General features: G+C 43.0%; 1 protein-coding gene across 1 annotated transcript in view; it reads left to right on the top strand.

Annotated features, from left to right (window-relative positions):
• Positions 1-1272: 1272 nt before the first annotated feature.
• ttn.1 (titin, tandem duplicate 1) overlaps positions 1273-16589 on the top strand; it is a 169836-nt gene continuing 154519 nt past the window's right edge. Inside the window, exons 1-20 of the mRNA XM_025903492.1 lie at positions 1273-1512; positions 6299-6402; positions 7744-7947; positions 8363-8650; positions 8731-8816; positions 8902-9110; positions 9252-9390; positions 10634-10894; positions 11291-11404; positions 11792-12052; positions 12656-12718; positions 12805-13063; positions 13356-13419; positions 13563-13763; positions 14272-14414; positions 14623-14768; positions 15422-15649; positions 15768-16009; positions 16103-16335; positions 16421-16585. Of these exons, the coding sequence (XP_025759277.1) occupies positions 6312-6402; positions 7744-7947; positions 8363-8650; positions 8731-8816; positions 8902-9110; positions 9252-9390; positions 10634-10894; positions 11291-11404; positions 11792-12052; positions 12656-12718; positions 12805-13063; positions 13356-13419; positions 13563-13763; positions 14272-14414; positions 14623-14768; positions 15422-15649; positions 15768-16009; positions 16103-16335; positions 16421-16585 (3397 nt within the window). The 5' untranslated portion in view covers positions 1273-1512; positions 6299-6311. The remainder of the gene's footprint in view (positions 1513-6298; positions 6403-7743; positions 7948-8362; positions 8651-8730; positions 8817-8901; positions 9111-9251; positions 9391-10633; positions 10895-11290; positions 11405-11791; positions 12053-12655; positions 12719-12804; positions 13064-13355; positions 13420-13562; positions 13764-14271; positions 14415-14622; positions 14769-15421; positions 15650-15767; positions 16010-16102; positions 16336-16420; positions 16586-16589) is intronic.

Below are 16589 nucleotides of genomic sequence, written 5' to 3' on the forward strand. Positions count from 1 at the left end.
GTCAGGACTCTTGCTGCAGCATTTTGGATCAGCTGAAGGCTTTTCAGCGAGTTTTTAGGACATCCTGATAATAATGAATTACAGTAGTCCAGCCTGGAAGTAATAAATGCATGAACTAGTTTTTCAGCGTCACTCTGAGACAGGATATTTCTAACTTTAGAGATGTTGCACAAATGGAAGAAAGCAGTCTTACATATTTGTTTAATATGTGCGTTGAAGGACATGTCCTGGTCAAAAATGACTCCAAGGTTCCTCACAGTGTTACTGGAGGCCAAGGTAATGCCATCCAGAGTAAGAATCTGGTTAGATACCATATTTCTAAGATTTTCAGGGCCGAGTACAATAACCTCAGTTTGATCTGAATTAAGAAGCAGAAAGTTAGCGGCCATCCAGGTCTTTATGTCTTTAAGACATTCCTGCAGTAGATTCCAGCACTTTAACAAGTACTGGAATCTGTCACTGGATGACCTGATAGATGAAAGCAGGAAAAACTCACCAAGACTGAGACTGATGACTCTTCAGATGTGACACAACAAGTTGTTGTACACTTCAGTAAGGCAGATTTTACCTTCTGGAATCAATAAGTCAAAAAGCAAAATGTTGAAAAAAAAAAATAAAAAAAATTTAGGTACAACCAAATTTTCATGAAAACTGATCCGGACAAACAGGACTGTCCATAAAGAGCAACAATACACAATGTGCTGTCACCAAAATCACTTCTTACATTAGCGGACTTCTGTAACACAAACCAACTCAGAATGATGGTGACCTCCTCGTCAAGCTAGAGGAGGACAATGATGGATGACTGACAGCTGCATTACAAAACTCTGTTACCAAACCATGAAGCAGCAAAAGGTTCTGACCCACAGGATGAGCCCTGGGAGCTCCACTGAATCCTGAGATATAAAGCGTGGGTTTGTTGGGGTGTTATAACAGCCGGCCGGTGGGAGGGGGGGCTTTGACTGACAGGAGCAGACTGCCTCCTTTTGCTCAGCAGTTCTCAGTGACTCTGGGTCTGCAGATAGACTTGTTCTCTGTGATTCCTTTAAAACACGGAGGTTCAGGTGTGTGTGAACGAGCTGCACTTACACACTCTTAGCCTGACCCGAATCAGAGGATCGGTGTGGGCAGCTCACAGTGACAAACAGGCTGCAGGTTGCATAAATGGCTGCTATGTCCCATCATGCCCCCTGAGTGTTCCAGCAGCCAATGGGGAGCGTCGGTGCTCTGATGATGCAGGTTGTCCCCCTGGTATAAAACCCTAAAGCACCATCTGGGCCCTCCTGAGCAGTTTGAGCATTCCCAACCTCGCCTCGGGTGGAGGGATTGCGAGGAGGGAAAGCAAAACTACACGGCCTCTATTCTGTGTAGTTTTGTTTTTTTGGGGGGATATTTCGAGGCTCGACCGTTCTCATCTTGGATTTTTCTGGAAAAACCTTCCTGGATAAGGAGACTGTTGCTCGTTGTTCTGCCGGGCTCTGTCCCATCATTTTAGGCACTCTTGTGATACAAGTGAGTACTCGCCGGTCCCCTAATGATGCTGACTCGTGGGGTTTACGGGGATTGAGGGGTAAGGGCTCCGGTTTTGGGTGAACTGTGTTTGGGTTTTGTGTTGGTTTGATGTTTTTCGGGTGCAGATTGCAGGTTGGCCGTGTGCAGCGGGCTGTGCACTGACCCCAGGAAGGCCAAGAATAGCTGCTGATAGCATGAGAGTGGACTGTCAGCTGGGCGGCTGATGGCTTTTTAAGGGAATCAGCAGCAGGGCTATCACTTCACCCCCAGCTATGTGCCACATGCTGTCTGTCAATCAAGCTGCTCAGGGTCGGGGAGGGGTGCGGGGGGTGGTGGATATTTTTGGCCACTGCCATATCTGTCGCTCAGCTCGATCTGTAAATATGGGCTGAGTTTATCAGGTCTAATCCTGTTTATCTTATGATGAAGTGAAGTGTTTGTACTGATTGTTGATAAGGCTGCGATCAGCTGATCAGGTGCTGAAAGTTCACAGAGAAGGTGAGAAACTCGACAACTCTGCCTGAAATCAGCTGACAGCGCTGAACAACAGCAGCAGCTGTCCCCGCGAGGCGTTCAGTGTCACAGTCAGAGAGCAGGAACAAATCAATCACCAGTAACTGGTTATTGATCACCAGCTCCTTAAAGAGGTGTGAGAGTGGTTCAGCCTGTTTCCACAGACTTTAGATTCACAGCGCTGGAGGACTTTGTTACTTTAAGGAGTTTCACACTCATCCTCAGACTGCAGCTGTACGTTTTTACAGGGTTTCTGTGATCGAGTGTCTAAAGTCAATAAATGCGACGTCACACTCGAGATGTTAATCATGTGACAGTAAAGGGTTTTTAAATAACTGTCTGACAGCAGAAACAGCTGCACGTTAGACTGCAGCCAGTGTTAAACCAGGATTACTGCAGCTGTGTCGCTGCAACGTGGACACTAAAGGAACGACGTTTAAACTGCTTCATGTTTGTTCATGTCTTTGGTTCAGAGCTTTGATCATTTACGTAAAGTGTCATTACGCCACAGCGAGGCTGCTTTTACAGGTGAAAGATTTGTGCCTGTCAGACACTCTTCATCACACTCCTCTTCCTCACTTTGTATTCCTGTCATTATAAAACGTTTCAATGGGAGTTCTCTTTGAATTAAAACTTTATTGACTGTTCAATTCTCAGATAATTATGGAAGCCTGTTTGTGGCAAAACAGTATAAAAATTACTTTATGTTGCCAGAGCTCATCATTTTAGTCTCATAATATCATTACATTGACTAATTATGACTTTCATGCTATCATACTTATAATTATAACCAACATGTATGTGGTTCCATTTCATGATGAGAAAATTGAGGTTTTAAATTTTAAATTCATAAAATTGTAACAAAAGTTTTAAAACAATTTTTTTAATTAATTACAGCAAAAAAAGTCAAGTTTCTAAAACAGTGAAGATTTCAAAAGCACAATATAATATCTTTGTTTTCTGTTTTTTTTTTATAAAACCACAGCTGAATAATTAATAATCAGAAATATTTGATTTAAAGCTTCAATAATATGTAATGTTGGAAGTTTCTGTGTATATTAAAAACATAAATGTGGGTTTTTGTCATCAACATGAAACCAGACTGCAGAGAAACTCTGATTACAGAGATGTTAAAGAAACCTGAAATAAGAACATGAGTGGAGACAAACGTGGAAAACCCACAGTGACGTTTGTCTGAAAAGATTTCACAGCACAAATGAAATCATGAAATTTATCAAAGATTTGTGTTAATCAACATTTCAGTCCAAATTCTGTCATGAAGAGATTTTAAAACTAAAAATCTTCAACATAAACACAGAGTCATGTCTAAATAACAATGTGGTGGATAAAACACTCCACAGCAGGCTCATTTCACCTGTCAGGTGTAAGAGTTACTGTTGGTGTCAGGGTCAAAGTGTCACACGTGGCCTGAAGTGGAAACAACAACGAGCTCCATTTATTTAAAGATCATGAAGCTGTGAGAAGATCCACTGCATCACTGCACTGACTAATAACATGCATCATTGTTATTATTATTATTATTATTATTATGGTGTTTAGTCAGCAGTAAAATCAGGAACTAAAGAGCAGAAACAGTTTTTAGATTGATCTGACTCTGATGATTGATGGTTAGAATTATTTGGAAACAGCTAATTAAATGTTGAAGATGATGGATGAGTTTACAGTATAAAGCACCTTCAGGTGACTGTTGTTGTGATTGGCGCTGTATAAATAAAGTTGAATTGAATTTGTGTTTATATCAATGAAGACAAACTGGTCCATGGTCAGTTAACCTTTAACAGGTCACACAGAAAACGTGAGTTTTTCATCAGACTTTCTGTTGTATTTTGAGGGAAACTCTAAGTTTTATTTCTATTTAAAATCAAATCAGTTTGTTTTTGTCCAGCATGCTAATCAGAGTCATGTTGTTCATCTCTGTGTTATCAGCAGCATCAATGTTCTTTGTAAAAGTGCAAACCTGCAGCTGCTGCTGTCCATCAGACATTTATAGCCGCTGTCCGTCTCACCTGTCTCACAGCTCTGAAACTCAAACCTCTGAGTGAAGCTGCAGAGACACTCAGCACATTTCCATCCAGCTGCTTTTAACTACATGTAAATGTGTCCCTCAACACAAACCCAAGTAGAGTTAATTACTTTATCAATTAAACAAATGCATCCTGTGTTCCTACCAACCCAGGCAAGCACGACATGCAGATACAACTCTGAATGCAGAGCAGAGCTCAGAGTTTGGGTCACCTCACTATAAAAACTGGATTTCTTCTTCTGCTCTGTTATTTACAGCAGTGTAGTTTAAACTATACTTTAGTTTATACTAAACTGTTTATCAGCACGGGAACTCACAGTTTGTGCAGTGTTTAAATCATAATAGTCAGTTAATGCTGCCACTGATGAGCCTTTGAAACACTTTGTCAGCGTCTCTGATGGTTTGAACACTGCTGTGAGTCAGCAGCTTGTTCATCGACGTACTCATGGAGACGCTACTTAGTTTGAAGTTATTATTAAACCAGTTTCACTGACAGGAAAAAGACTCTTTGTTAAAAGGAAGCAGCTCTGCCTGACTATTACATCATCCTGCTGAAGGACTGATGAGGCGTCCTCACAGGAATCACTTCAGCGACATGATTGGTCAGTGACCCTTGCACACAGTGGTTATCTAACACTCCATGAGTCGCAGTAGCTGCTGCGTCGGTGACTGTCTCGATGGGCTTTCACAGGTTCTCGTTTCTTTTGTGGTCGTAACGTGACAGAGCTGAGTTTCTCGCCTTGTGACACAGACAGGCCGCGTGGACCGATGGATGGAGCTGAAAGTGTACGAATGTTCTTAAACCTTTACAAACAACGACTAACATCAGAGAAGTGTTTTTGTTTTATGTTGGTTACATCTATAAACACAGAGTTCTGGTGTTCCAGAGGATCCACAACAACAACACCGACACGAGGATATCAGAGCTACACCTTAGCATCGTCACAAAGCTATGACATCACAACAACAAGGCCAATCAAAGGACTGCAACACTGACACAATGAGAGCGCTGAGAGAACAGAACAGAGAATATAACAGCCAACATACCTGAGTGCACGTCACAACCATTTACTCACCTCTGGACTGTCCAGTGTGAATAAAAAAGAAATCTGAAGGTTTAAAAAACAATCTGGGATACGCACATGTAGGATATCAGAGACATTTGTACATTATTATTAAGGAAAGACTGTGGAGAACATAAGGAAATAAATATATCACACAGCAATAAAAGCAGCAGAAAACCCCGTGTTTGTGATTTAAAGCACAGAGAGTGGAAGCTGATTGGTTCACAGAAGGCAGGCAGCGTGATGATGTCAGCATTTTTTGACAGTGTGGGGAAGCAGGAAGTGATGTAAAGAATAGCCTGGACTCAGCCATGCAGATGAGTGATCAGCACTAGAAGAAAGAAATGACTGAATGAATGATTTATTTTATCTCAATGAAAGTAAAATTTGACAAAACAAGTGTTTAATATAAAATTTTAGGGTTTTATTAGTTTAGATTTGATTACAGATGATAAAGTTAAAATACAGATTAGAATAAACTAGTAAACAAAGGTACAACAAATAACACAGCAGCTAAACTGAAACTGAATCATTGAAGTTTTCTGGAGAAACAACATTATGAGAAGAAGCATCCACACCTCCGTCTGCTGCTCCACCTCCATCTGCTGCTCCACCTCCATCTGCAGCTCCGCCTCCGTCTGCTGCTCCACCACCTCGGCTCCGCTGCGCCAGCCTGAAGCCGTCTGATTGGCTGTTCTGCTCTCATGTCTCTCTGTATTTGCTCAGATTAGGTTCCGCTCCGGTTCCTCCGCTGCTCTGCACACCCAGCTACACCCACAGTTCTCCACACTTTTTGACCCAGTCTGCATCCTCAGCCTGGCAGCAGTTATCCATCTTTTCATCTCACTGCAGGTTTATTCGTCGATCTCATGCAGCCATACAATCTACATATTTGTAAAAACATGTTGTAATCATGTTTTTGTCCTGCAATGACTGAAACAATAACATGAAAATCTGATGATTTTTTCTTTCGTATTAAAAAGGCTGAGGGTTTGTTTGTATCTGCAGCTGTTCGTGGCTGCTCTTCTTCTGCACTGGTTTAGTAGCAGCAGGTGGAGAATTAGTTCCACCTGCTGCTGATCTGTCGGTTTCTCTGCCAATGAAACCATTGAAAGCCTGTTGCTGTTTTCTTTATTCTGGGCTGATCACCTCGTTTGTGTTCCAGGGTGCCGACCATCATGTCAACTCAAGCGCCGACGTTCACGCAGCCGCTACAGAGCGTCGTGGCACTGGAGGGTAGTGCCGCCACGTTCGAGGCTCAAGTTAGTGGTAAGAGAAACCTATGATGGTGACGTTCTGCAGAGGATGATGTGATGTTTGACACTGTTGTGATTTACATTGGAGATACAAAGAATGGGCAAATGTTTGACTTCATTAGTTAGAAAGGAGAGAAATAATGTTAAAGTTCATATAAAAACTATTAGACATTGAAGCCATGCAGCTAATACAGAAGTTCACCGGAGGCTGTGCAACATTCATATCTGGACTCTTTGTATTTATAGAGAGAAATGATAGACTTTTGAGGGGTAAATGTTCTCGTCACCATATAGACACCTTTCTTTCTTTTCTCGTGGTGAGCGAGGCTTTTACAGGCTGCTGCTGCTTTCAGGGACATTCTGACATTTGAGAGGTTGGAGTCAATACCTGTGATAAAAATAGAGGTGACAGAATTTCAGCAGATGCCTTTCCCTTTCAGGAACTCAGGGAAAGCATGTGCCAACATTTACACAGACAGCTCCTGACTGGCTCTTCAGCCTTTTTCCCTCAGTTTTCTGTTTTAAGTCCAAACAGCCCAAACCACAGGGAGCTGAGATGGTTGCTGCATTGCTGCTTGTTGTTGGTGGCAGTGTTCGAGGGGAGAACAGCCTGCTTCTTGCTGTTTGGACCCAATGACTGTTTGACTTAAAAGGAGAAATGGCATTTGTTCTAAGTTTAACCAGTGAATATAAAAGCAGCCCCGGGGGTACGGCCTTTATTCTCCTGACAGACTGATGCAGTCAGTCACACAGAGATGGCTCTGCAGACACAGCAGGTCAAGCTAATTAACGATAAAGCCACATCAATGAAACATATGAAGCTTCTGAAGTTTAATCTTGATTCTTTCATGATTAACCAGGTAAAACAAACCTGATAGTGATGTTTTTCTGCTCTGACTTCATCTCACTGAAGGTCTCATGATTCAAAAGAATTAGTCTTTATTGTATTGATCTTAGTTCTTATATCCTTTAAAGCTCTTGTATATTTTAAACAGTAATTGTATTTTTAAATACATCAAAAACAAAATCAAAATTTGATCCCAGTTGTAAAATGTTTCATTTCTACATTAGCTAAATAAATTTCAGATTTGTTCTCACGTGAACAACATTCCATCTTAAAAATGATTTTTTAAAATTTCAAATAAAAAGTTGAACATGAAAATTTGCTAAACTCTTAATAAAGTTTCTCTCACTCATTCATCGTTTGCTTTTCCTTTCACATTTTTGTTTCACAGATTAAAATCTCACTGCTTTACTGAAACCACTGACTTTGTGGCTCAGGCCTTAATCCTGGATCCTTTGGTGTATGTTGATTTGTGTGTTCTCTGACAGAGTCTCATTCATCTCTTTGCAGGTTCTCCAGTTCCTGAGGTGAGCTGGTTCCGTGATGGCCAGGTACTTTCTGCTGCCGCTCTGCCCGGCGTTCAGATCTCGTTCAGCGATGGCCGCGCTGTTCTGAGGATTCCTGCTGTGACCGCCGCGCACAGCGGACGATTTTCTGTCAGAGCCACCAACGGTGCTGGACAAGCCACAAGCACAGCCGAACTCTTAGTTACAGGTGAGCTCACAGGAGGACTTGAGGTGGTAAACTAAAGTACTTCTGCTCCATGAACATTTCCCATACATTTCTTTTCATTTTCAAAAAAGCTGCAACAAACAGCAAATTTTAATTTTAAAAATAATACACCTGACATTGATATTTATAGATTTTAAAGAAGGTTCATTAGTATATATGCTATCATTTAGCTGCCATCCAGAGTTCTCAAAGGATAAACAGCACTGGATAACGGTCGTTACAGACGTTACAACATCATGAGCTGATTTTTAACACCCGTCTGAATCAAACTGAAAACAAACTGTTATTAAAAATTCAGTTTATATCAGCTGATCTCAGTATTTCGTTGTGCAAGTACACAATAAAATAAAGTCAGTTTATGACATTTTTAAAAAGCGACCTGTACCTCCTTCTCCAGCGGAGACGGTGCCTCCGAGCTTCATTCAGAGACTACAGAGCTCCACGGTGAGACAGGGCAGCCAGGTGAGGCTGGATGTTCGAGTCACCGGGATCCCTGCACCTGTGGTGAAATTCTACAGAGAAGGGGCTGAGATCCAGAGCTCCACCGACTTCAGAATCATCCAGGACGGAGACCTGCACAGCTTGCTGATTGCTGAGGCCTTCCCAGAGGATTCTGGGACGTATTCAGTGACAGCCACCAACAGCAGCGGACGGGCCACCTCCACAGCCGAACTGCTGGTTCAGGGTAAGAACTGTTCATCTCTGCTTCTTCTTGTTTTTGGAAATTGCTTTGATGACAAAAGACTGAAGAAGAGATGTTTTCAGGTGAAGAAGCCGTTCCAGCAAAGAAAACAAAGACCGTGATTTCAACCGCCCAGATTTCAGAGACCCGACAGACCAGAGTAGAAAAGGTAAATAAAATCCCCAAAGAAATGTGTTATTGTCTAATTTACTCATACTGAATCTAACCTCATGAACTCTGCTGTCTGTCCCCAGAAGATGGAGGCCAGTTTCCAGGCCTCCGCCATGATGGCGATGCAGATAGAGGGCGCAGAGCTGGCTCACAAGACTCCACCCAGAGTTCCTCCCAAACCCACATCCAAGTCACCAACTCAGCTATCACTGGTGGCCAAGGTGACCGGGGGACGGCAACAGTCACCGTCACCTGTCAGACATGTGAAGGCACCCACACCCACGCCTGTCAGGTGGGTAGAGTCTGGGAGGGGTTAACGCTGGCTGTTATTTGCCTGTTCGTAACTTTTACTTGGAAAGAAGTCAGCGAATGATTACTGACAGAGGAATAAACCAATCAGGGCAGCTGTGTAACTCTCAGTCTCACCTATCAGGGCAGTCCCGTCCCCTATCACCGCACACAAGCAGGCCGCCGGTGACGTCCTCCCGCCCTGGAAGCAGGAAGACTACGTGGCCGAGGCCAGGACTGTCACTCAGTTGGTCCGAGAGCAACAGGTCACCATGGTCAAACAGGTGAGGACTGGCATCCCTGGGGTAGGACGACCATATTCCCACCCACAGATAAACCATTCCAGGAGACACTTCACAAAAAATTGGCATTTTCAATTAAATGTGAGGTTCCCGGATTCCTGAGTCTGCTTTCTTTGGGTTCTGCTGTGTTACCCTCAGCTCCCTGACTTCTAAACATAAAAACATGAAATATTATTTCCACTTCTCTATTTGTGACGTTCATCTAGCATGTGCTGTCTCACAGCCTCTGTGGTGTATTTCAGAAAAGGTCCTTGTTTAAAGGTATTACGGGGTATGGGTGGGAATCACATGTGACTGTAACTTCTTTCAGCCCCACACAGATTCATATGGTGAAAGGGGGAAACATGCGAAAACTTTAAAAACCAAGAAGCAACATCTTTACTCAGAGAAGAGGAGGAAAAATACATTCTCAAAGAGCTGTGTCCTCTGTGTTTAACCACAACACTTTACCACCTGTTTCCAATAGAGAGCAAGCCTGGCTCGGTTCAGCTGAAGATACTGTCAGAATACCCGGCCTGATGTGTCTGAGATTGATTCAGCTTAACTCAGAAGACTGGTCTTATTTCTTTATTGTGTCGCCACAAGATTGTGGCTGACACTTTTCTTTGCGGTCTTTATTTTCCTTCAGCTAACTTCACTGCTGACAAACAGATGAACCAATGTGCTTTCTTCAAATTACTTTAAACTTTTAAGCTTGCATGGGTCAGGGGTTAAAAACAGGTTCAGGTGTTGAGCTGGATGTCAGTCATTATCTTTGTGCAAACCTGATCTTATGTAATTGTGAGTTTTGACATTTGGGATTCCCTCAGAATCAGGCAAGTCACGAGCAGTATAATTTCCAAAAAGCTGAATTTATTCATGTTCTTTAAGTACCTTATTATCTCAGTTGGATAGCTGGAGTCAGGCTAAGTTAGCTTTGCAAAAAACTGGAAGCTGGGGAGACAGCTAATCTGGCTCTGCCCGTAGTCCAAGATCTACCTCTGAAGCTCGTTCAATAGCCTCTTGTTTAATGGACAACCACCCAGTCCAGAGTTTTAGACCTGTGTTAGTAGAGTCAAGCTAATGCAAAATTGGGCAAATGGGGTCTTTCTCCCAGCTCTGTATTTTAAACAAAGTTTTTCTTTGAATGAGGGGATGGAGATACTTACCAAAGTGATTTCCCCCATGAACCTGCCTGTTTCTGTACCGCTGTGCTGGATGTCCTGAGATCTGGTTGTGTCTCCAGGCTGAGGGAGGGAAAAGAGCGGGGGCAGTGGCCACCGTGGTAGCTGCCGTCGACCTCGCTCGTGTCCGTCAGCCCGCGCTTGTCGAGGGGGATCGAGCTGAAGAGGACGAGGCTGTAGAGGTGGACTTAAGGCAGCAGGCCGCCGCCGTGGCTGCTGATCAAAACTATCGAGCTGCTTTGACATCAACAAGAGTGCAAAGTGGCCACATGCTTTCTACTGCTCAGGAGTTTACACGTGAAGCAGCCGTGCTGCAGCCTCAGGTTAGCTAGACCTCCAGCGAACAACGATTACCAAGAGATTTGACCGAACTATCAGCAGATTTTAATTATTTCATTTATTTTTTATTTGGGTATTTTACTCAGGCAAAAAATCTGATTTTGCACAATTACAAAAAAAGTATCTCAGAAAAAAACGTCCATATGTCAGATCAGTTATTTAATTATGTATTAAGTGTGTCTTTGGGCAAAGTTTTGTTTGAATTATTAGGTGAATAATAACCGATTCATCTCTGTCATCATAAGTCATCTCATAGTCAACCATAAAAAAGACATTTAAAACACAAATCTCTTGATAATCACATAGTTATCTTCTAAATATACTGTGCAGATTCTAAAATCCTCCAGAGGTTCTGACTCTTGTTGTGTTGGTTGCTCCAGATTCAGGGAGTGACAGAAATCTCCTCCCGTGTGGACACTGGTCTCACCCCATCTCCAGTTCCACAATTCACAGTTTCTAAAGTGTCTGTCCCAAAACTCGAGTCTAGCAGTGAGGTAAGACAGGAAGCATCAGGCAAGCAGTGGAACATAATAATGTGATAGGACCGTTGCTGTGGCAAGCTCATTGAACTGCTGATTGCCTGAAATGCAAACTTGTGTTTAAATGCAGTGTCAACGTGATCAAATATTATCTATAAAATAACTAAATCAATCCTCCCTTAACCTTCTTTTGCTTCATCCCCTTAATTAATAAACTTATTTGATCCAGTACCTTCTATTAATCCATCTTAATTAAAGTTCCCTCTTTCTGACCCTGTTGTAGCATTAATCAGACTAACGTGCCATGGCTCCTCTCTGTGCTGTGGTTTAACACACATTTCAGAAAAGACTCAACAGTATTTTCTTGATGACGGTGTGGCTCTTCCTCTTTGGGTCGGTCAGGTTTCCATCGCCGGCTCGGCCATGGCCACTCTGCAGAAAGAGTTATCCTCGTCTTCTGCCACTGTTCGAAAGATCATCAAGCCTGTCAAGTCTCCCAGTCCATCTCGCAGAGTAGCAGAGACCAGAGAGATGCTGGAGACCGTCCCACCACCGTTCAAACACTTCACTGACAAATATCAGAGTCGTTCTGGCTCTGAGTTACAGACCGGGGTGGTGTACTCAGGCAGAATGGAGAGAATGTATGAGGACTGGGGAGCCCAGGTTTGTAATCTAGCTCAGAGAGCTGGGTCTAAACAGGACAAGAAAACCTGATGCTGATGTAAACGTAAGATCTATACGATCCGTTAGTTGCCAACAGCTGGCCAAAGTATCTAGATGATAAATCCCAATATGAGCTGCCTGATTAGATCCTCGTTCACAGGCTGAAAAAACCTCAATTTGAACTCTGGAAAAATCTGATTGAAAGGGCAGAAGTTCCTGTTACCCCGGGTTTGAATGCTCCTGATTTCATTTGTCATTTTCACCATTTATTAGACTAAAGAACAGCTGAAGAAAAATGTTGTGGTACTTCTGGTTTTTACAACTTTTCTTGATGGTTTTCTTGATTTCTGTGAAAATCCATAATTAAATATCCCTGTAATAAAACTTTAACTGGCTTCTCCATGCTATTGACGACCTCATTCTCACCTCTGCAGTCCATCCAGCCTTCCCTCCATCATATGTGCTGTGTTATCTCTTCTTCATCATGTGTGTTGGTTGGTTGTTTATGTCACTGTTTGCTTTGTGTCCATGTGTGGGATCTTAGAAATAGCTGCTGTAGTTTTTCAGCCTAATGTTCCCAACATACCTGTGAATATCTTACAGGTGGTGGAGGCAGCTGCGGTGCCTTCTGCCGGTGGTGCTGTGGTCCCTCCCACGCTGATTTCTGTGAGTGGACTGCACTCAGATCACATATCCACAGTGTTTAGAGGAAGAGACCTTTTTGTAAAGATGTTGTGATATTTTTTGTGCAGGGATTGAAGAACACAAATGTGATCGAGGGCGAGTCTGTGACCCTGGAGTGCCAGATCAGCGGTCAGCCCACCCCCATCATTATGTGGTTCAGAGAGGACTACAAGATTGAGAGCTCCATTGATTTCCAGATCACCTACGAGAATGGATTCGCCAGACTGGTGATCCGTGAGGCATTCGCTGAAGACAGCGGCCGCTTCACCTGCACTGCTACCAATGAGGCGGGAACTGTCAGCACGTCCTGTTACCTGCTTGTCCAGGGTCAGTGCAAGCAGAATGCAGTGTCACTCACACAGGAAGTTTTCAGTAATCTTCTTTCATGGTATGCTGTAACATACTGAGGAACGATGCCCAGCGTGTCCAGCAGATATCAGGATAACTTTAATTTGAGCCCTTTTTTCCTCAGAGACTGTTCACATGCACGCACCGAGCCCTGTTCTTGACACACATAAGACCTGAAATCGTCCCGTAACATAATCTCATCCCTTCCAGTCTATACGTTCTGCATATTCATGCGTTTACAGTGATGAAATGAACTGTCTTTCCCCACCAGTGTCTGAAGACATCGAGAGCAGAGAGGAGATTGCTGTTGTTACAGAACATGTTGAAACTGCTCAGTGAGTCACTTAAAGTTTGAGTTACATTCATCAAGTGCAAATCGTTAAACATATTAGATTCTTATTTTACATCACTGAAACGGATGACAACAAGCTGCACAGGTTGGGCCTGAAAATCTGAGGAATACATTTTTTATTTCCAGATTAAGAGAAACCAGAGAGGAGACCCAGGTGAGCGTGGTGGAGTCAGAGACTGCTGCTGCTGCTCCCTTCTTTATCAAGAAACCAACCATCCAGAAGCTAGTGGAGGGTGGAAGTGTTGTGTTTGAATGTCAGATTGGGGGAAGCCCCAAACCACACATCATCTGGAAGAAGAGTGGTGTTCCACTCACTACCGGATACAGGTGAGTAATACCTGTGCTCAGGTTTTCACTGTCCTTACATGGGAAACCGTTGTGGTTTACGTGATCTATATTTTATCTGACGTGTGAATGCAGCTGTAAAACAAATCCCCTAACTCAAGGACTAAAGTGCTAAAGTCATCACTGTAAAATTGTAAGACCAACAGAAATGAACACGTCATTAGAGCTTATCTCTCAGCTTATCCCCCCCCCCCCAAAAAAAAACCTCTGAAACCATCCTAAAGTATAAATCCCTGTCTGATATAATAAGGTCAACTGTCACACCCAGTAATGAGCCACCAGCACATTAAGCTACAGCTCTCGTTCCTGCTTCTGCATTGAGATCAATCCCTTTAGACCTGAATCCATGATTTTATCTTCAGTGGGCTCTTAGGACAAACGGTACTGGTAAGACTAAGTATGGGTAAAATATTAGGACACTGTTTGCTCCTATTGTGATACAACACGCTGCAGCCTTCGGGGGCCTGTAATGCTCATTCCCCTCCATCAGATACAAAGTTGCCTACAAGAAGGAGACTGGAGAGTGCCATTTAGAGATCTCCATGACCTTTGCTGATGACGCTGGAGAATATGCCGTGTTTGCCAAGAATAAGCTCGGAGAAGTCTCTGCCTCCGCCAGTCTGCTTGACGAAGGTCAGTAAATACTGCAGTGATGACAAACTGCTGTCCCAAAGATCTAACACAAGGAGCAGAGATAAAGGGACTGTCAGTGGATATTATGCCATACAGCTGATGCAGAAACAGTTCGCTTGCACGCAGCACAGTCCTTAAAGGGATGATGGAAACTACTTGAACTCATATAGGATTATTTCTTTTATTTTGTTTTTTGTTTTGCCAACAGAGGAATATGAAGCCTACATGAAGAAACAGGAAGCAATGTTTAAGACTGAAGTGACATCCATTGTGCAAGAGCCCAAGGTGGGAGATATTCCCCCTGTCACTGTCACAACAATGGAGAAGATAACCACCACCATTATCTCTGGACAGGTAGGAGAATCATTAGCCATAGCTGTAATCATAATACAATACCAAACCATGTCATAGCCATGATAAGGAACTAGATGGTTATATGGAGTGTTAGTTACTATCCAGTGTAAGAGTTCATATGAGCTCCAGTGAGCTGTTTACAAAAAAAAAGGCTGGAGATGCCACAAAGTGTCAAATCCTGATAGAACAAGGGTATGAATGATGTTAGTATGTATGTGGACACATTTCATCTATATCATTTTGTGTGTTATATATCACATCATGATGATGAGTACAGCAGAAACTTAAGTAAGCACTTTATCTTGAGATTAAGTAAAAAGCTGGGTTCCCTGTAGCTGCAGATACTGCTGTTGTCAGTAGTAACTGCAGTTGATATTGTAATTCAAAGCGCACTGTCAGACTAAACTCTCATTATAATTGGTGTCGTTGAATTTCCCACACTTCCTGGTTGACTATCCTTTAGTAGAACCTTTATGTGCCTTTAAATATGTGTTAAATATGCACATCATTGGAAAGAAAATGTAAAAACCGATGCATAAAATTAAAGCAAGCATAAAATACATCGTTTTCGTAGTCTACAAAGACCTTTCCTTGTTGGGCTTGACCGTGATCAGGACCCACTGACAGACTCTGACATCATATCATATCTGCAGGAATTCCATCTGTCTGTCATCGAGCAGAGGATCATCCAGGAGATTGAGTTAATTATTATGAAAATCAGCTACAGAGAGATTGTGACAGAGGATGGAGAGTTGATGGTGACTGCCACTGAGACTGAGGCAGTACAGCCAGCCTTTGACACTCCAGTGAAAAGTTACAGGATCATGGAGGGGATGAGCGTTACTTTCCACTGCAAGATGTCTGGAATGCCGCTCCCCAAGGTGCTGAATCTTTAAGAAATATGTTACAATTAGAGAAATGGTATTGAAATACATGAAAATCTCTAAGGTCTAAAGTAGAGTTCACATGATTTTACGATCACATCGTATCTCTTGGCAGATTGCATGGTTCAAAGATGGCCAGCGTATTAGGGCTGGAGACCATTACCAAATAGAGGTTCTTCAGGATGGACGGGCCAGCCTTCGCCTGCCTGTAGTGACACCAGAAGATGAAGGCGTGTACACCGCATTTGCCACCAACATGAAGGGTAATGCTGTCAGTTCTGGGAAGCTCTATGTGGAGCCATGTGAAACAGTAACACCTCAGCAATTCACACCACAGCCAGCAGTGCAGAGGATCAGGTAAAGCTTTTCTTAAACAACAGAGATATTCACAAAGCTTGAAACACGGAATACTGACGATAAGGGAAATGACAAGGATTAATACATTCTCAGGTCCACATCTCCTCGCTCTCTGAGCCGCTCACCTGGACGCTCTCCCAGTCGTTCACCTGGACGTTCTCCTGCTCGCCGGCTAGATGAGACTGATGAGGCTCAGCTCGAAAGACTCTACAAGCCTGTTTTTGTCATGAAGCCTTCATCATATAAATGTTCTGAGGGACAAACTGCCAGATTTGACCTGAAGGTTGTGGGCAGACCAATGCCTGAGACGTACTGGTTCCATAATGGTGAGTACAACAAAGAGGAAATCTTCAAAAAGAGTTTGAACAAAATTTGTTGATCTCACAAGCCATTCAACTATCTTCCTCTCAGGACAACAAATAGTTAGTGACCACACCCACAAGATCGTGGTGAAAGAGGATGGCACTCAGTCCCTGATCATTGTCCCAGCTTTGCCACAAGACTCCGGGGAGTGGACTGTGGTGGCTCAGAACAGAGCTGGACGGACATCCATCTCCGTCACTCTCGCTGTTGATGGTAA

The sequence above is a fragment of the Oreochromis niloticus genome, linkage group LG16 (assembly GCF_001858045.2).
Source record: "Oreochromis niloticus isolate F11D_XX linkage group LG16, O_niloticus_UMD_NMBU, whole genome shotgun sequence".
NCBI classification, from domain to species: domain Eukaryota; kingdom Metazoa; phylum Chordata; class Actinopteri; order Cichliformes; family Cichlidae; genus Oreochromis; species Oreochromis niloticus.